The sequence below is a fragment of the Nycticebus coucang genome, chromosome 10, assembly GCF_027406575.1.
Source record: "Nycticebus coucang isolate mNycCou1 chromosome 10, mNycCou1.pri, whole genome shotgun sequence".
Taxonomy (NCBI): Eukaryota; Metazoa; Chordata; class Mammalia; order Primates; family Lorisidae; genus Nycticebus; species Nycticebus coucang.
In genome coordinates this window covers 8,099,769-8,118,169 of record NC_069789.1, presented here as the reverse complement: position 1 = coordinate 8,118,169, position 18,401 = coordinate 8,099,769, and the positions used below count along the sequence as shown (strand labels likewise).

The following is an 18,401-nucleotide window of genomic DNA, read 5'->3' as shown; positions in this document are numbered from 1 at the left end:
TGAAGTGATTCTGTTTTATCAAAGCATAATGTAGATTAATAATCTAATTGAAGGTAAAATTGCCCATTTATTTGATTTAAGCTTCATTCATTCATTTATTTATTTATTTTTAAACAGTTTTAGTTTGTCACCCTGGGTAGAGTGCTATGGTGTCCTAGCTCACAGCAACTTCAAACTCTTGGGCTCATGCAGTCCTCTTGCCTCAGCCTCCTGAGTAGCTGGGACTACAGGTTCCTGCTTCGTCTCAGTCTTGCTCAGGCTGGTCTCCAACTCCTGAGCTCAAACAATCCACTTGCCTTGGCCTCCCAGAATGAGGTTTAAGCTTCATTTTAATGGTTAACGTGTTGCTATGTAATGTATAGCTTTGGAAATTTTATTTGTTCAAATGAGATTTGTGGGTTTACATACATGGGCTGTGTTAGGGCTAATTGCATAACAATACTGATTTATTTTGTGGATCATGGCTGTTGAATTTAACTCGTGGAAAACTGGCTAGGTGTGGTGGCTCACACCTGTAAACCTAGTACTTTGGGAGGCTGAGGTGGGGGGAATCACTTGAATCCAGGAGTTTTAAGAACAGCCTGAGCAACATAGTGAGACTTGTCTCTACAAAAAATACGTTAAAAAATTAGCTAGGTGTAGTAGCATACTTGCAGTCCTACTGGGGAGGCAGGAGAATCAGCTTGAGCCCAGGAGTTTGAGGTCACAGTGAGCTAAGAATGATGTCACTGTACTCTAGTGTGGTAACAGAGTGAGACCCCGTCTCTCTCTCTCCACCTCTCTCTCACAGCACACACACACACACACACACACACACAGTTAGACACTATAGCATACTACTGTATGATGATATTTTTATTGCGTTCGGAATATGAAGTAGCCATTAAGAAAAAATTAGGTTGGTTTCTATGTATGGATATGGAAATATGCTCAAATATATGTTACTTGAAAAAATATAACTTACAGAGCACTGTGATCTCATTGTGTAAAAAACAGAAAAGATAGGAGAAGTGGGATACCACATGAATACATAATATGTGTGTGTGTGCGCTTATATATATATATATATACACAAAAATTTTGAGAGAATACTAAACAAAGAGTTAATGCTGGTAACCTCTAAACAACATCTTGACAATGAAACGCGGGTCATAACTCAGGGAGACTCTTACTTTCTACTTCACTTCAGTTCTCTTTGAAGTTTCTGGCATAGTGGCATTATTTTCAGTTTTGTTTTATCTTTAACAAAAAATTAAAGATAATAGAGAATTATAGTGCATTCCATAAAATTATTTTTTATCATACATTTCTAAGATTCTCCAGAATATACTTTTATAGTAGTGGAAATGTATTTTGAGAATAAATTAAAACTTTAAAAAATCAACTTACAAAAAAAGCAGAGAAAATGAACCAAGGAAATGAGTAATGTAAAGTTCAGGTATTCAGCAAGTGTATATAAAGCCATTCCTCTGCACCTGTGATTAGGAATGTATTTATTACAAGAATAGATATTCTATAGCAATCATATAGATAACCACTTATAAGTCTAATAATGTCACATGCTGTGGGGGAAATAGAGGTTTCATACACTGGGCTAGAGGTGGTAATTGCTGTCACACTTAGGAAAGAAAATTAGATATCTTTGGTAAAGTTGAAATATCCTTATTTCTAGCATTTCTACTTCTGAGTGGATATAGTAGAGAAACGCTTGTACATTTTATAGATATATTTGTTATAACTTTGTAATAACAGAAAATTGGAAATAATCTATACTTCATAATTAGGGGGTTGCGTAAGTAAATTTTGGTGCAAACAACGGGATTAACTTCATAGCAGATAAAAGGAAAACGGTCATTGTTTAGTAAAGAGTAATCAGGTCGCAAAAGGATAAAGTTATATCATTCATGTAAATTTTCAAAACATAAAATGGTTCTATTGTTTTTGGACATAACCATGAGTGATCAAAGCATTATGATTGGTAGATTATATACGAACTTTAGATTATTGATTACATTAGGGGAGAAAGGGATAGGAATAGGAAGGCTACAACTTGTATCTTATTGCCTTAAAGATAAAAAGATCCAGAGTAAATACGGCAAAATGTGTGGATGTTAAATTGGTTCATGATTTTTGCCTAAATTATTCCGTGCATTTTTCTCATTGTTTGAACTAGAATGGTATTTTAAAATATGAAATATTTTTTAATGTACTGCTTTAGTAGTCTAGTTTGTGAAGGATGCTTTGAAACTTGTTAAAGTCTTACAATAATTGGATGTATTCCTTTTCTAGAACAGAATTAATATAGTAAACATATTGAGCAATTGTTCATGTATTTACTAGTTTTACATAAGGCATTCTCTGAATTTTTTTTTTCTTTTCAGACAGCATGTTTTCGTGAAGAAAGGGATGTATTAGTGAATGGAGACAATAAGTGGATTACAACTTTGCACTATGCTTTCCAGGATGACAATAACTTAGTAAGAATCATTTTTATGTTCCTGTATCCTTATTAATTTTTTGTCTGAAGAATTAGCATTATTTTCAATTAAACATTGTTTAAAGGTAGATTTGATTTAGAAAAACACTGCATTTCACAGAGTATAAGTTGCATACTTGCTGTGTGATTTTATTTTTTCCTTTTTTGGGTAAGTTGCTACCTTTCCATTGGAATTTTTTTATGCTTTTTAATAAACAAGTCAAAACTAAGTCCAAAAAGATTTAATTCCTATTGGTTAAATTCTATAGAAGGTGCTCAACATTTTTTTTCATGATTTTCTAGATAGTATTGTAGTGTCTATGAATTCATTCACTAATTCCACAGATATATATAAAAGTAACCTACTTTAAGCTGACACTATATTTACACAATTGTCATAAAAACAAAATATATCTACTCAACTGCTGATAATAAACAGTTCACAGTATGGCTATGCCATAATTCATTTAGCAGTTTCCTTCTTTATTGCCATTCATATTTTTTTTTCTGATTTGTTAAAGTTATCAGCAGTTGAGTAGATATATTTTGTTCAGTAGATGTATTTATATATATCTGTGGAATTAGTGAATGAATGTCTTTGTTTCTCTGTTGTTTTATATTCTCCGTTCCCAAGAAAATTGTTTACACAATAAAATAAGTTAGGGAAAGCTGTCTACTTTCCCCTCAAACCTGTAGTAGTAATATAGTCAAGAGGGGCAGAACCTGGATTAGGAGAGGACTGTGGTAGTGGATAACAGTAGAAGTAGATGAATTCCACAGAGATGTAGCCAGAACTAGACTCAGCAAGACCTTGATGATTGATTTGAATGTTGTGGTAAATCAAAGAGAAAGTATAAAAGAATGACTTCCAGATCTTGGCGACATTCACTGGGATATGTTATTAAGAAAAAGGAGTTTTATTCCTATGTGAGGTTATTATTTTTGTGCTTCTACTGGTATATCTTGTCTCTCTAACACCAGAACAAGTGAAGTTAATTTTCAACAACAACAAAATAAATAAATTAATCTGGTTCCACATTAAAAAAAAAAAGAAAGAATTTCAGTAAGACATATTGAAAAGTTGGAAGGAAAGGGATTCGTGGGGTTTTGAGTTTAAGAGTACATGGTGGTATATGACTGAAGGTAGAAGATAGATAGTAATTCGCAGAGCCTAAGGTGTTTTGTTTTTGTTTTCATTTTTAAAAGTACAGACAGAGTTTCACTGTATTGCTCAGGCTAGGGTACAGTGGTGCCATCACAGCTCATTGTGAGCCCACAACTACTGGGCTCAAGTGATTCTCTTGCCTCAGCGTCCCAAGTAGCTGAGACTACAGGTATGTACCACTATGCCTGGCTAATTCTTTGATTTTTTTAGAGATGGGATTCTGTCCATGTTACCCAGGCCAGCCTCGAACTCCTAACTTCAAGCAGTCCTCCTGCCTTGGCCTTCCAAAATGTTGGCTGAAGAACCTAAGTTTTGAACAGTGACCATGGGTGGCAAAAAATGTTGATGTAATGAATTTTCAGCAGCGTGTACTCAGGTCTACTAGGAGTCTGGTGTGGCACAAATATATTTTCAAGAAAGAAAAGCCTTTGGTGTAGTGGACTTTCACATCTTTATCCTCTGTAGTTTTTCTCTGTTAGTACAAGAAAATATTCTGATTGGTAATTAGTAAATATTTATTGAAGGAGTGAGTTATATTTTATGACCTTCTGTGTATAAATACTAAATTCCAATTTTATTTATTTTATTTTATTTTATTTTTGCAGGTTTTGGCCGGGACTGGGTTTGAACCCACCACCTCCGGCATATGGGGCCGGCGCCCTACTCCTTTGAGCCACAGGCGCCGCCCTAAATTTTAATAGCACACTTGCTTTATTTTTTTGAAAAGTTTCTTGCTACTGTGCTCGAAGTACTTCTTTTTAAAGTAATAAATATGAGTTTCTTTTCCACAACCACGGTGACTTCTAGTAATGTTTATATTAACGAAATTTTGTTTTATTTTATTACTTTAGTTATATTTTATTACTTTGTTCTAATTTTCAGGATGGAGTCTAGTAAATATAGTAAGTAAGGTGTAGACTAGGATTTTAAATATATTGTTTCCCTAAATTTCAAGGCTTTAAATATATGAAATTAGTTTCTTTGACTTGTATTTCCCATGCTTATAATTTTAATTTATACTGTAAAAAGAATTTGAACTTTCTCAAGATTAAATCTTAATGTTAGCTCAGTGATGTCCCTGAAATAATATCACCATTCTGTAATAAAATCACCTTAATTTCAAGGCATTATTACTGTTTTAAGTATCTTCTGTTTACTGGCCACAGTGTGAGGAAGGTATAATTATTGTAGTTAGGTAGATGAAAAATGAAATATCAGAGATTAATTTTTTAAAATTCACTTACCATAAAGTTTTTCTAACTTTAAAGCACATCTTTTCACCATGCCTAGTGTTCTCCCTCACCTTAATATATAATATACACACAAATACACATGTATATGTAATATATCTTTATAAAGCAGTCTAAAATATAAAACCTATAACATCGTTTGTATCTAACAACCTGGAGAGTTCTGGTGAACAGCTGGGTCTAAATTCCTTGTCTTTTCTTTTTTTGTGTGCATAGACCCACATACACAGGAGGGTCCATATCTAAAATTAACTGCCTCAGTTTACATATGAGAAAAGTCCATTCTGATATTTGTATGCTGTTGGAAATGAGAAGAAAAAGATATGGTGGGAATTACTATGTTCTATGCAATAGTGGTTTCCAAATGTTGATCCATAGATTGGTGCTAATTATAATAAGGTTCTTACAGATCCAAGATGAACTAAGGAAAATGTAGAGAGGATAAAGATGACTTTTTCATTGGAAGGACTGTTCTATTTTCTAAGTTTCTTTTTTTTTTATTTTTTTGGGGTTTAAAATGCTGATTCTTCTCTGAAATGTTGACAAAACTATGGATTATTATTATAGGTGAAGAAGATGATGATATTGTTACTTTGCAAAATGCAGCAAAAAAAATAGTAATCCTTTGTTGTTCTCTGCCCCAATTTATTTATTTATTTTTTTTTGTAGAGACAGAGTCTCACTGTACGGCCCTCGGGTAGAGTGCCGTGGCGTCACACGGCTCACAGCAACCTCTAACTCTTGGGCTTACGCGATTCTCTTGCCTCAGCCTCCCGAGCAGCTGGGACTACAGGCGCCTGCCACAACGCCCAGCTATTTTTTGTTGTTGTTGTTGTTGTTGCAGTTTGGTCGGAGCTGGGTTTGAACCCGCCACCCTCGGTATATGGGGCCAGCGCCCTACTCACTGAGCCACAGGCGCTGCCCCTCTGCCCCAATTTAAAAAAAAATTATTTTGCTGCTATATGAAATTTAATGTCTTCTAATGACCAGTGATGCTCAGTATACACAGTTTCTTGTCAATTAACTGCATAAGTAATTAACCACAGAAGTATTTGACACAGTCCTGTTTGATCTTAGGGATACATTATACACGTATTAATTTTTCACTCTTATTATTTAATGAGTTCATTTTATTTTTTCATTCACAGTATCTAGTTATGGATTATTATGTTGGTGGGGATTTGCTTACTCTACTCAGCAAATTTGAAGATAGATTGCCTGAAGATATGGCTCGATTTTACTTGGCTGAGATGGTGATAGCAGTTGACTCAGTTCATCAGCTACATTATGTACACAGGTGAGTAAGACAGTTCTTCATTCCACCTGACTATAAGATAGTATGTGATATCCACAGACAGAAGTCTGCTTTTTCTAAATCTATTAATTACAGTCTTAAATACATTTTTCATCAACCAGATTAATTTTGAGATGTTTTGCTTTGTTGTTTTCATTATTTGTCAGTATTACGGAAGTGATGTCCTTAATACCTATATGTACATGTATAATATGTAAAAGTTCCCACTTGCTGTCAGCATTTTTATAGAATACTTTTAAAAATGATACTTAACATTACATGTGATTTCCATCTCAAAAGGAGTTTGTCTTGGCCAGTCTCCTTGAGTCTTGTATATTGGCATTAGCTGAATTAATCATCCAGGTCATTTGCTGAGTAAAACCCATACTATATATTTTATGTTTCTCAAGAAAAGACTTTCAAGGATTGCATAAATGTAAAAAGGTACTTTTATAGGAAAGTAAAAATTTGATATTCATGGAATAACTTCTTTATTGTAAACTCTTTATAATTTATGTTTAATAAAAAATTTAAAAACATTGGACAGTTTAAAAGGTAAGCTCACATTTTAAAAGTAAAGTAGAAGTCATCACAAAGCTATTGGTGAATTATTCAAATGAGAAAAATCTTTGGGTTGTACCACATGTGAAGAAGAGAAAGATGCTGAGGTAACAGATACTGCTGTGTTAGAAAGAAACTGAACCTTTTTCTACGACAGCGATTTTCAAATTTTGGCATGGATCAGAGTAATATGGAGGACGTGCTGAAACCTAGATTGTTGGGTCAACTTCAGAATCTCCGATTCAGTAGGTTGATGTAGTTGGGAAACTGGCATCTTTAACAAGTTTTCCAAGTGGCAGTGTTGGTGGTGGTGATGCTGCTGCTGCTGCTGCTGCTGGTTTGACCACACTTTGAGAACCACTGCTCTAAGACAGCAGTGACTATTTCTTTTAAATTCTAGATGATGAAAGTGATTACTAAGAAGAACATAAGTATGGGAAGAAGACAAAATTTCTTTTGCAGTGTTGCTTTTTTAAAGATGTGAATGTCTTATGCTGATTCATTAATTAGAAATAAAGTTCTAGGACAGTGGCTCTCAACCTTCCTAATGCCGTGATGTATTTTTATTGTTACAAAGGGGTCATGACCCACAGGCTGAGAACCACTATTCTAGGAGAGTATTAAAGGAAGAATATTGTGAGTAAAGAGTTTTTATTTTATGAAATCTGTTTGGCTCTTGCTTTATTCATGTACTTTTCTCTGTTGGTTTCTGGTAGTTACAAATTTTATAGAAAATAAAGACATGAGAATGCTTTGAAAATTATAAAGCTGAAATTTTTTTTTTTTTTTTGAGACAGTCTTACTATGTTGCCCTAGGTAGAGTTTGGTGGCATCACAGCTCACAGCAACCTCAAACTCTTGGGCTTAAGCAATTCTCTTGCCTCAGCCTCCCAAGTAGCTGGGACTACAGGCACCCACCACAACACCCAGCTATTTTGTTGTTGTTGTTGTTGTTGTCATTGTTGTTTAGCAGGCCTGGGCTGGGTTTGAACCTGCCAACCCTGGTGTACGTGGCCAGCACCCTAACCACTGAGCTATGGGCGCCCACCCTATAAAACTCAATGTTAAGTTTTAAGATGGATTGTAAGGCCAGGTGTGGTGGCTCATGCCTGTAATGCTAGCACTCTGGGAAGCCAAGGTGGGTGGATCGCTTGAGCTCACGAGTTTGAGAGCAGCCTGAGCAAGACCTGTCTCTGCTAAAAATAGAAAAACTAGCTGGGCGTCGTGGCGGGTGCTTGTAGTCCCAGGTACTCAGGAGGCTGAGGCAAGTAAATGTATACAGTTATAATTTAATTAAAAAAATAAAAAAAAAAGAAAGTGCTTTAACCCAGGAATTTGAGGTTGCTGTGAGCCATGACGCCATGGCACTCTACCCAGGGCACAGAGTGAGACTGTCTCAAAAAAAGAAAAATAAAGCAGGATGTTATTGTGGTCTCAGGAATGAATTACAGAATGAGAAACCAAAGTGCTTTTTGGTTGCTCAACCAGTAGCTGATGACTATCATTTAAAAATACTTACAAAAATATCTTTTCATTGAACAGTTAAAGAATGTTGGTTACTAAACATAGAATCTTAGACTCATGAAATTTAAAGAGACTTTACTCAATTTAAATATAAATTCCTTTTTAAAAAATTCTTTTAGATAAACAAATACGTATTTTTTTATAGATGGCTTCTGTGTCCCCCAGGCTGCAGTATAGTGGCGTGATCATGGCTCATTGCAGCACTGACCTCCAGGGCTTAAGCATTTCTCTTGCCTCAGTCTCCCAAGTGGCTGGGACTGCAGGCATTCACCATAGTGCCACGCTCATATCTAAATTCTTGACAAGGAATAATTACTTCTGAAAATTATTCCTCTAGATTGAGTATAGGAAATGTGAGGTATTTGTGATATTCTCCATTCTGCCAGGCTTGGGACGAATTCTTAACTGATCACAGCATCCTTTCTTACTGATGTATCTTCCATCTTAAAATTTTTCTTAATACAGCATTGTAGGTAACAGCTATCTTTCTAATGTTGTCATGTGAATTAAAAACCATTTCAACTCTGAGCTCTGTCTAAAGGCTTCTAATTTAACAAGCTACTTTTAAATGAATCCTATGTATTTATTCCATTGTTTGGTACCTCTAATATTATAGAATTATACTTTATGTTAAGCTGGATTTCTTTTTTACCTAATAATTGGTCCTAGTTTTGCCCACAGATAATGTTGTCTTTCATATATGCTTTCTGAAGTCTTCTCTTCTTTAAAATCTAAAGTTTCGCTCTAACCAGAATTTGCACACTCTGTCTCTCAGACACCCACCCACTTCCATTCCTCTTTTACCTCCTTCCTCGCCTCTGTCTCGGGTAGTTCCAATGTGTCAGTATACTTTAAACATAATTCCCATTTTCTAGATAGACTATTTTCAGACTAGATAGACTTTTTTTCTTTGGAAAGCATTTCCTATAAGCTTGTATGTGACTGCGCATGTATGTGTGCTATATGTTACTTAGTTGTATTTAAGAAATGCAGGAATATAATACATCCATTCAGGAATCTGTTGTAATTTAGCTAAGGGACAATATCATGGCTTGTTCTGATCTACTCTTAAGACATTGGTATAGATTTCTCCCATTGCATAACTCATTTGTTCAGGAAGACGTTCAATATTGATATCAATATTGGTATCCATCTCTCTCCAAATTTCTTTCATTTTCATTCTTTTCATTTTTAATATCTCTTGTGTGCAGCAGTTGTTTTTATTTGGTCATCCAAAAAATGTATGACTGCCACTAATATTATTGTCTCCTTCAACTCAAAGAGTTATGTTAACTTTTTGGAGTATGCTACTGGATGTATTCTTTTAAAAGTTAAGTGAATAAGTATAAATTTTTGAAACAAGTAGATTTCAGTGAAAACAGGAATGCTTAGATAATAAAACTATACATAAACACATTATTAAGTAATTTCCTGTGGATGTGGTCATTCCATCTCTCTGAGTATTTTTTTTTTTTTTTTTTTTCTTTTTGAGACAGAGTCTCACTATGTCACCCTGGGTAGAGTGCCATGGCGCCACAGCTCACAGCAACCTCAAACTCTTGGGCTTAAGTAATTCTCTTGCCTCAACCTCCCAAGTAGCTGGGACTACAAGTGCCCGCCACAATGCCTGGCTATCTTTTTGTTGCAGTTGTCATTGTTTAGCTGGCCCAGGCCGGGTTCGAACCTGCCAGCCTGGGTGTATGTGGCTGGCGCCCTAACCACTGAGCTATGGGCTCTGCCTCTCTGAGACTTTTTGAAGAAACTTAAGATGGATCCTCTATATGGGCAGCTATTGTCTTTCTTGATGGTTGATTTCAGCAGCAAACAGAAAATGCTAGTTTTAACTTGACTTGGTCTTCTTGCTGCTTCATGGTACTTAACACCAAAGCAGAGTTCTGGTAAACATTAAATGAACTTGATGGAACACCATGAAATTTGGAGAGATCTTATTCCATTATGCAAATTAAGTGTATTGTCAATAAATATTAATGTATTGGACATACGTCATATGATATCACAGTATTAAATTATGTGTTTATTAAAAAGAAAGTCCTTTAAATTATTTATGATTAGCCATTAGTATTTCTTACATAAGAATTCATGGGACATTTAAAAACTAGGTAAGTTTTAGTTATTTTTCTTTTCTCTCTGTGGAATGGGAAAAATTTTCTGATTATTCAGTTTAAGTAGTTGGTTAATCTCACATGTATTATATTGGTAACTTAATGACCAAGCACAATTTATTCTATCCAGTGATTATTCAATTGTTAGTTGACTTAAATAATTAATAGAAACTGTAGAAGAAAATCAATCAGATGATTACTAAGCATAAAACTTTTATTTAGGTATGGGTATGGGGGCTCATGCGTATAATCCTTGCACTTGGGAGGCTGAGGCAGCTGAATTACCTGAGCTCACAGGTTCAAGACCAGCCTGAGCCAGACACAGTGAGATTTTGTCTCTAAAAATAGCTGGATGTTGTGGTGGGCGCCTGTAATCCCAACTACTTGGGAATTGAGACAAGAGAATCACTTGAGCCCAAGAGTTTGAGGTTGCTGTGATGTATGACACCATGGCCCTCTACTGAGGACAATAACAACTTGAGAGTCTATCTCAAAAAAACCCCAAAACTTTCATTTAGAACACTAGGGCATGATAATGTTTCCAGGAATATTGTACCTGTTATGACTAATTGTATATATTCCCTATAGATTCATATGTTGAAATCCTAACTCCTTTGTGATGGTATTTAGAAATGAGGCCTTCAGGAGTAATTAATATTAGATGAGGTAATGGGGGCCCGTGATTCAGTTAGTACCTTTATAGGAAGAGATGCTGGAGAGCTTGATCTCTCTCTCTCCATATGCATATGCGCTAAGGAAAGGCCACTTGAGGACACTGCAAGAGCCAGGAAGAGAGCTATTACTGGAAGCCACATCCCCTGCACCATAATCTTGGACTTTCTAGGCTTTAGTACTGTGGGAAAATAAATGTCTGGTGTTTAGACCTGCCGCACCCTCGGCACCAAGCCGCAGCGAGGTGGCGCTGTCCGCGTTGTAAAGCGACGGAAAGGTGGTCTGTGCTCCCCGGAGCGAAGCCCCCAGCACCTCCAGTGTGCGCAGCAACAGAGATGTTGCCCAGCATGCTGTTTTCTATCGCATTAACCTAAGGGTATGGCTTTCTTTACAATGTACGTGCATGTTAGACTGAATGTCTGTTTGTCCTGAGAAGTAAGCAATAAGAATGAACACAAAGGTAGCTGGTCCAGAAACAGCACAAAAAGTGTGACTGTGCCAGACTCAATGGCTCCAAGAAAACCTGCACAACAGAACTTTTCCACCATAAATGTCAGTGAAATGAGACAATGCAGGCACAGCAAACAAGATGTTCCATCACGACATGCACCATCACCACCTGCAGTAAAACTTCACTTAGAAAAACATCTTGCTTCACTAATTTTCATATGTAATACAAATCAATAGGGAATTTTAATGTTTAACAAACAATCAATTATGAATCAAAGTATAGTTACTAATAAGAGTAAAAATATATAGAAAATATATATAAAAGTAGTCAAGCATTATACATAAAAGAATATATCAAGCTGTTTTAAAAAAAAGATTATAAGAAACTGAGAAGAGTTGCAGGACTGAGAAGAGTTGTAAGCCTTGACATTCCTGAAGAGGGAGTAAGCAGGTGTTACTGATAAACCACCTCCCTCCGGAGAGCAAAACCTTGAAAACATGTAATGCATGATAAACCGCATATGCAGACACAAAGATAATTTACAAGCATAAGCAGAATGAAGATTGCATTGTTTGAACCTTGGAAAGAAAATGTATAAATACCAACAGATGCTCTCAGTAAATTTTGCAGCTGCATACTTCACCAAGTGCTGTGTGTCAGACTGTCATTCCTGCGTCGACCTTTCAACCAACCTGACTCCGTTTCCCTGCTTTCCCTCGGACTGAAGCCCACCGACAGGGTGGTCCGCGGCATAGACCACCCTGTCTATGGTATTTATTTCAGCTGACTAAGACACTACTGTAGGAAAGAAAATCAGTTTTCAAAGAGTGTTAGCCAGACAGGTTGGCTGAAGGACTAGTCCAAGGTGTGTCTCAGAAAGCGGTTACTCCAGGTTAGCATCTTGCAGTTGCCCACCTGGAGTGTTGGCGGCTAAGATCATGGACCAGAGAGCTTTGCTTACAGTGGGGAGACAAGGTCATGGAGGTCCACAGACAAGATTTTTCTTCCTTTAGGGTTTCTTACAAAACACACTATAGTTCCCATTCATCGTTTGTCAAATCAAATACTATTAACTGTTTACAGTTTAGAGGGCTTTTCCTTTTAGTGATACGTTGTTTATATATAAATATTTGACAGTAAGCTAAAGAAATTCTGTTAATACACAACAAGATAATGAACACAAAATAATAATTCATGAATGTGCTAAAGATGACTTTTTTGACTTAAAAAACTTGAAATAATTGTGAATTCACAGAAAAATGGAAGATAGTACAGAAAGGTCCCGTATACCCTTTACCTGGTTTCTGCCAAATGTTACATCTACCCTACTCATGATAGGACTTTTTTCTTCTTTGACAGCGGGTGATAGTTTTTATCACCCCTTGACTTCTCTTCTCGTTTTACCCAGTGTCTCTTTTCTGTATCTTGCCTCCTACATGTACTATAAAGTTGGGTTTACTGAATGTTTATTTTCATAATTACACATAATATGAATTTCATAGATGTCTTTTAATTTGTTCTTTTTGTTGATTGTATCTGCATGCTATTTTAATGTATAGGAAGATTAGGATTTGTACAGCGACCATTATTTTATGGTACTTGGGATTGTATAATTGTTTTTATTAATCACAGAATTCTTAAATAGTATTTACTATGTAATGGAAAATCTAAGTTTGAGAAAAGTTTATTGACAGAATTTTATGAATAAGTTTTCTCAGTTGTAAGGTGAACCCCCAAATAATATTCCAATTAAAAATTCTAATTTCTGACTGATAGAAATGCTATTTGTGACATAATTTGACCAATGCAGATAATTTTTATTACACATGTAATATTTCTTTGATAAAATTAAGAGACAATTTTTATAAGCAGTTTAGTTGGAATATTATAATGCAGTATGTTAATTTTTTCTATGAGTATGTAAAAGAGAAAGAGTAGGAATGTCAAATAAAAGCATTCATGGGTAAGAGTGTACTCCCCACCTACATAAATGATGAAAAGCAACCAAACGGTAGATTTTACAGGATATCAGTGGAAAAGAGAAATACTTGTCTTAAATTAGTGGTTGTCAGTGACCAATCCATATGCAGTATTTTAATTCATGGTGTCTGGGTTGGGCCCAGGTACGTGTAAGTATATAACCTCTCTAGTTGATTTCACTGCCCAGCCAGAGTTGAAAACTACTGCTTTGTAAGATTAGATCCATATTTCATTATTATGGGGATATGTGTAACATTTGTAATAATCATGCTCTTGGTATTGGTGTTCTAGTGAAGTAAAAAAAGTAAAAGTCATCTATAGAATATTATCCTTTGAATATAGTCATTGTTTTGGAATTTTTAAATTCTTAACTATTAAAAATATAAAATGTATATAATTATTAATTTTGAGTTATAGTTTTAAAATAATGCTATTCCTTTTAAGCCAAACATTATTTGCTTTTGCTTAGGGACAAGGGAAATTGCTGGTTTTAGAAACTTAAATTACTGGTAAATAGTATGATTTGTATTCAAATTAAAAATTTGAAAATGGTTTTGGAGTGATAATACAGAGATTTTATATCTTTTAAACATTTTTATGTCTTTCTCAGTTTTCATCAACTGCTAAAGTTGAAGCTAAGTTTTACTTGAACTTTTCTTTTAGTTCCTTTGTTGACAATTTGTGGTATCTAGTTGGCTGGCGATCACATTATTTGCAGATGTCACTAAATCAGACTGATTCTGAATGTCAGATGTTATTTTGCCTCTTATATCAGAGCGTGGAATTTATTGGCCTGTTATTTCACTTACATGTATCAGTTGCTGTGAAACAACATACTGTGTTCTCTAGAAGCAGGCACCAAGACAGTCATGTCGTTCTGGGTATTTATCAAGGACTAATACCTGGGGAAGAGAGTTGGTGAAAGCAGGATTGGGTGGAGGGAGAGGTCAGATTGCACTGAGGCCAAATCCTCAGAACACTTTAGAGTTCAGGAGAGTCCGTGGTCATTGAGCAGTTGCTGGTTTGATCAAGGCAGACCTTTTTGTGAAGAGGCTTTATGCAACTCTGAAGGAGCTGTGGCGTTTGGGAGCTGTTGGCTGACATCGTGGTCAAAGCCCCAGATTGAGGGAGAAGGCAGCACATTTCTTTCCACCATTCACCCTGAAACATAGTAGCTAAACATAAAACAACACTTCATTTTTGGTGGGTCTGCAATTTGGGCAGGACTAGGCAGGGACTAATTATAGCTTTGCTGTGCACCGTGAGTTGTCCTGGCTCACCTGAGGTTGGGAGTTCCACTGTCAAGATGGCTCATTCACATAGCTGGTCAGTTAGTGCATGCCACCCGTGGGAGTTCAGCGAGGACTGTGGGTCTGGGGTGTGTGTTCTTCCCATGTAAGCTGTCTGAATTTCTTAACAATATTGACAACATGATAAATAGGTTCTAAGTATCCCAAGAGAACAAAGCAGAATTGCACGGCATTTTTGTGCCCCAGCCTTGGAAGGTATATAACCTCACTTTCACCCTACTGTTGGTTGAAATACCCACAGAAGTCTGTCCAGATTCAAGCAGAAAAGACAACTTTTCTGTATGGGAGAGTGGCAAGATTGTAGGTGAAAATGTGGAGTAAAAGATGTTGAAATGGTTTTTTGAAAAATACAGTCTTGGCACATGATAAAGTTTAAAAGTCCAAGGTGGCTTAATTAGAAACAGGGCTAGCTGCATCTTTTAGAAACTCAAATGAGTAGTTGTTCAAATATATAAGAAGGGATAGTGACTGAGTGAAATTCTTCAGGAAGGACCGTGGAGAAACAACTAAAAATCTGAGCATAACATAAAAACAAGCACCCTAAAGGCACTACAGAGGAGCAGCGCCTGTGGCTCAAGGAGTAGGGCACCAGCCCCATAGACCAGAGGTGGCAGATTCAAACCCGGCCCAGCCAAAAACTGCCAAAAAAAAAAAGCACTGTAGAGTGAACAGAAGTAGGTAGAACCCAATTGGGCATACATACGCAAGAGAAGGTGAACTATATGAAATGAGGTCTTATTTTGGTAGCTGAGCAGGCTCTGATGTTCGGTGTGGCATGGATATAGATAGAAAAACTTCAGTCTTTATGCCCGTAGAATCAGAAAACTGAACCTTGGGAAACTGTGTTTGCCAAAGAGGAGATCTAAAATTTGTCTTCCCAGAGCTCTGATTGACCCTTCAGTGATACTTTCACTCAAAGCTGCTCAGCTAAAGACAAAAAATATGAACTGAGACAACTCCCAAGAAAGACTTTGCAGCTTAAGTGTGATAAATCAGCTGATAAAACAAAAGGAAAAAATACTAATTGGAGAAAAATAATCTAGGGTTCCTACAGTTTAACATTGATTCTCTTTAAGAAATAATTCAAATTACCCAGCGTACAAAGACATAGGAAACTGTAATTCATTTTCGAGGAAAATATCAAGCTCTAGACCATTCCTGAAATGACCCAGATGTAGAAATTGGTAGGTTAGGATTTTTAAGTGGCTATTTATAATTGTTTTCAATGAAGTAAAAAGATATCTCACAATAAATTTAAAAATAGGAAATCTAAGCACTGAAATAGAAAAAATTTAAAAAGTCAAATTGAAATTCTGGAAATGAAATATACAAAATCTGAAATGAAAAATTTCACTTGAAAAACTTAATAGGCCTAATGGAAATGATGAAGTACAGCAGTGACTTTCAACCAGAGGATCACGGCATACTCATGTGCTGTGAAAATTTTAAAGATCATTAATTAAATTATTTCTGCAGGAAGTTCAACATGGTAAGTAGATTTTTTTTTTTATTTTTTATTTTTGTAGAGACAGAGTCTCACTGTACCGCCCTCGGGTAGAGTGCCGTGGTGTCACACGGCTCACAGCAACCTCTTAACTCTTGGGATTACGCGATTCTCTTGCCTCAGCCTCCCGAGCAGCTGGGACTACAGGTGCCCGCCACAACGCCCGGCTATTTTTTGGTTGCAGTTTGGCCGGGGCTGGGTTTGAACCCGCCACCCTCGGCATATGGGGCTGGCGCCCTACTCACTGAGCCACAGGCGCCGCCCAGTAGATTTTTTTTTTTTTAATCAACATAATTTAAGTGTGACGTGAGATAAAAAGGTTGAAGAACACTGTAGCAAAGACTTGGAGATAAGTAAGTAAAAAGTATTGAATGTAAAGAACAGTGAGGCAAAGAATAAACTAATAGCACCTCAGGGGCCTGTTAGAGAGTATAAAATGGTTTTACGTACATGTACTTGAGATCTAGTAGGGAGGGGAGAGAGAATGGGCCAGAAAAAATAAGAAGAAATAATGGTCCCCAATTTCCTAAATTTGATGAAAGGTAATTTTTTTTTTTTTTTTTCCCCCAGTTTTTGGCCGGGGCTGGGTTTGAACCCACCACCTCTGGCATATGGGGCTGACGCCCTACTCCTTGAGCCACAGGCGCAATGATAAAAATGTATGTATTTAAGATGCTTAATAAACACCAGAGAAGATGAGTATGTAAAAGACTATGTCAGGGTTCATTATAGTGAAATTATTGAAATTCAAACAGCAAATTTTAGAAGCAGCAAGGAAAAATGAGACATGACATATAGGGGAACAATTTCACTAAGACATGAATCTCATCAGAAAATATGGAAGCTTCCACATGAGAGAGAAGCACAATTAAATTCAAGAAGGAGGTAGGTGAGAGGGTGCCCAGCTCCCACCTAACAAGTACAGTGTAAGGGTATATGACACAACTCTTGGGTGAAGTACTCAACTATAACTTAACTGTTACCCAACAAATGCAAACAGTATAACCTAATCATATATACCCTAAAATTAATCCTAAATAAAAAAGGAAAGAAAACACGGAAGTTAGAAGAGAGACTGCCTAACAAGAATTATATATATCTGATGAAAATATCTTTCAAAAATAGAAATGAAAAAGACAATTTAGGGGAAAGAGAAACTAGAAAATCTGTTGCCAGCAGACTTGTACTATAAACGATGCTAAAGGAAGTTCTTTAGGCTTTAGGGAGATGATACTAGATGGAAACTTGGATATGCAGAAGGGAATTCAAGGCACTGAAAATTATAAATATTTAGATAAGTATAAGACTATAGTTTTTGTTATTTCTTCACAGAACATATGACTTCTCAAAACAAAAGTTATAACATTGCCTTATGGGGTTTACAATGAATGTAAATGTAAGCCGTATATATAAAATACAACTGTAATGTAAAAGCTGGAGGGATAGATAAACATCCACACAGTTGCAATGTTGTTTTGTGAAGGAGTTCATAATTAATTCTAAGTGAACTATGAAAAAGAAGGATGTATATTGTAATCTCTAGGCTGGGGTCCCCAACTCCTGGGCGGGAGACCAGTACTGGTCCATGGCCTGTTAGGAGCTGGACATCAGAGCTCCGCCACCCGCAAGCCCCAAGCCTCAATCTGTGGAAAATTATCTTCCACGAAACTTAGGAACTAGGTTTCACAGCAGGAGGTGAGTGGGAGGTGATGGAGTGAAGCAGCTTCGTCTGTATTTATAGCTGTGCTCCCCATCCCTCTTACCGCTGCCCGGGCTCCACCTTCTTCCCCCTTCCATGGAAAAATTGTTTTCCATGAAACCAGTTCCTGGTGCCCAAACGATTGGGACTGTATCAGTATTACGCTTTTTCTCACCCTCACCTATACAAAAATAAAACCTAAATATTTTCAAACATAACAGATGACTAAGAAGAATAGCTCATCCTCCTGAGGTCTCATTAATCCAGGTTCGGAGAGTTTCCATCTGCCCAGAGAGACTCCGTTTTCAGTCATGGGATAAAATGAGTGAGGACATGGAATGAGTCAGTAGGCACCATGTTACATTAAATGTATAATTGTATTTCCTGTTGGA

The 18,401-nt window shown here is 36.4% G+C and overlaps 1 protein-coding gene across 13 annotated transcripts in view; it reads left to right on the top strand.

Moving 5' to 3' along the window:
• The window catches only part of CDC42BPA (CDC42 binding protein kinase alpha), a 302,007-nt gene that overhangs the window by 113,480 nt on the left and 170,126 nt on the right, over positions 1 to 18,401 (top strand). For all 13 annotated transcript variants that reach the window (XM_053605565.1, XM_053605564.1, XM_053605558.1 and 10 more), the window contains exons 4-5: positions 2,382 to 2,477; positions 6,040 to 6,188. In XM_053605565.1, coding sequence (XP_053461540.1) covers positions 2,382 to 2,477; positions 6,040 to 6,188 — 245 coding nt within the window. The remainder of the gene's footprint in view (positions 1 to 2,381; positions 2,478 to 6,039; positions 6,189 to 18,401) is intronic.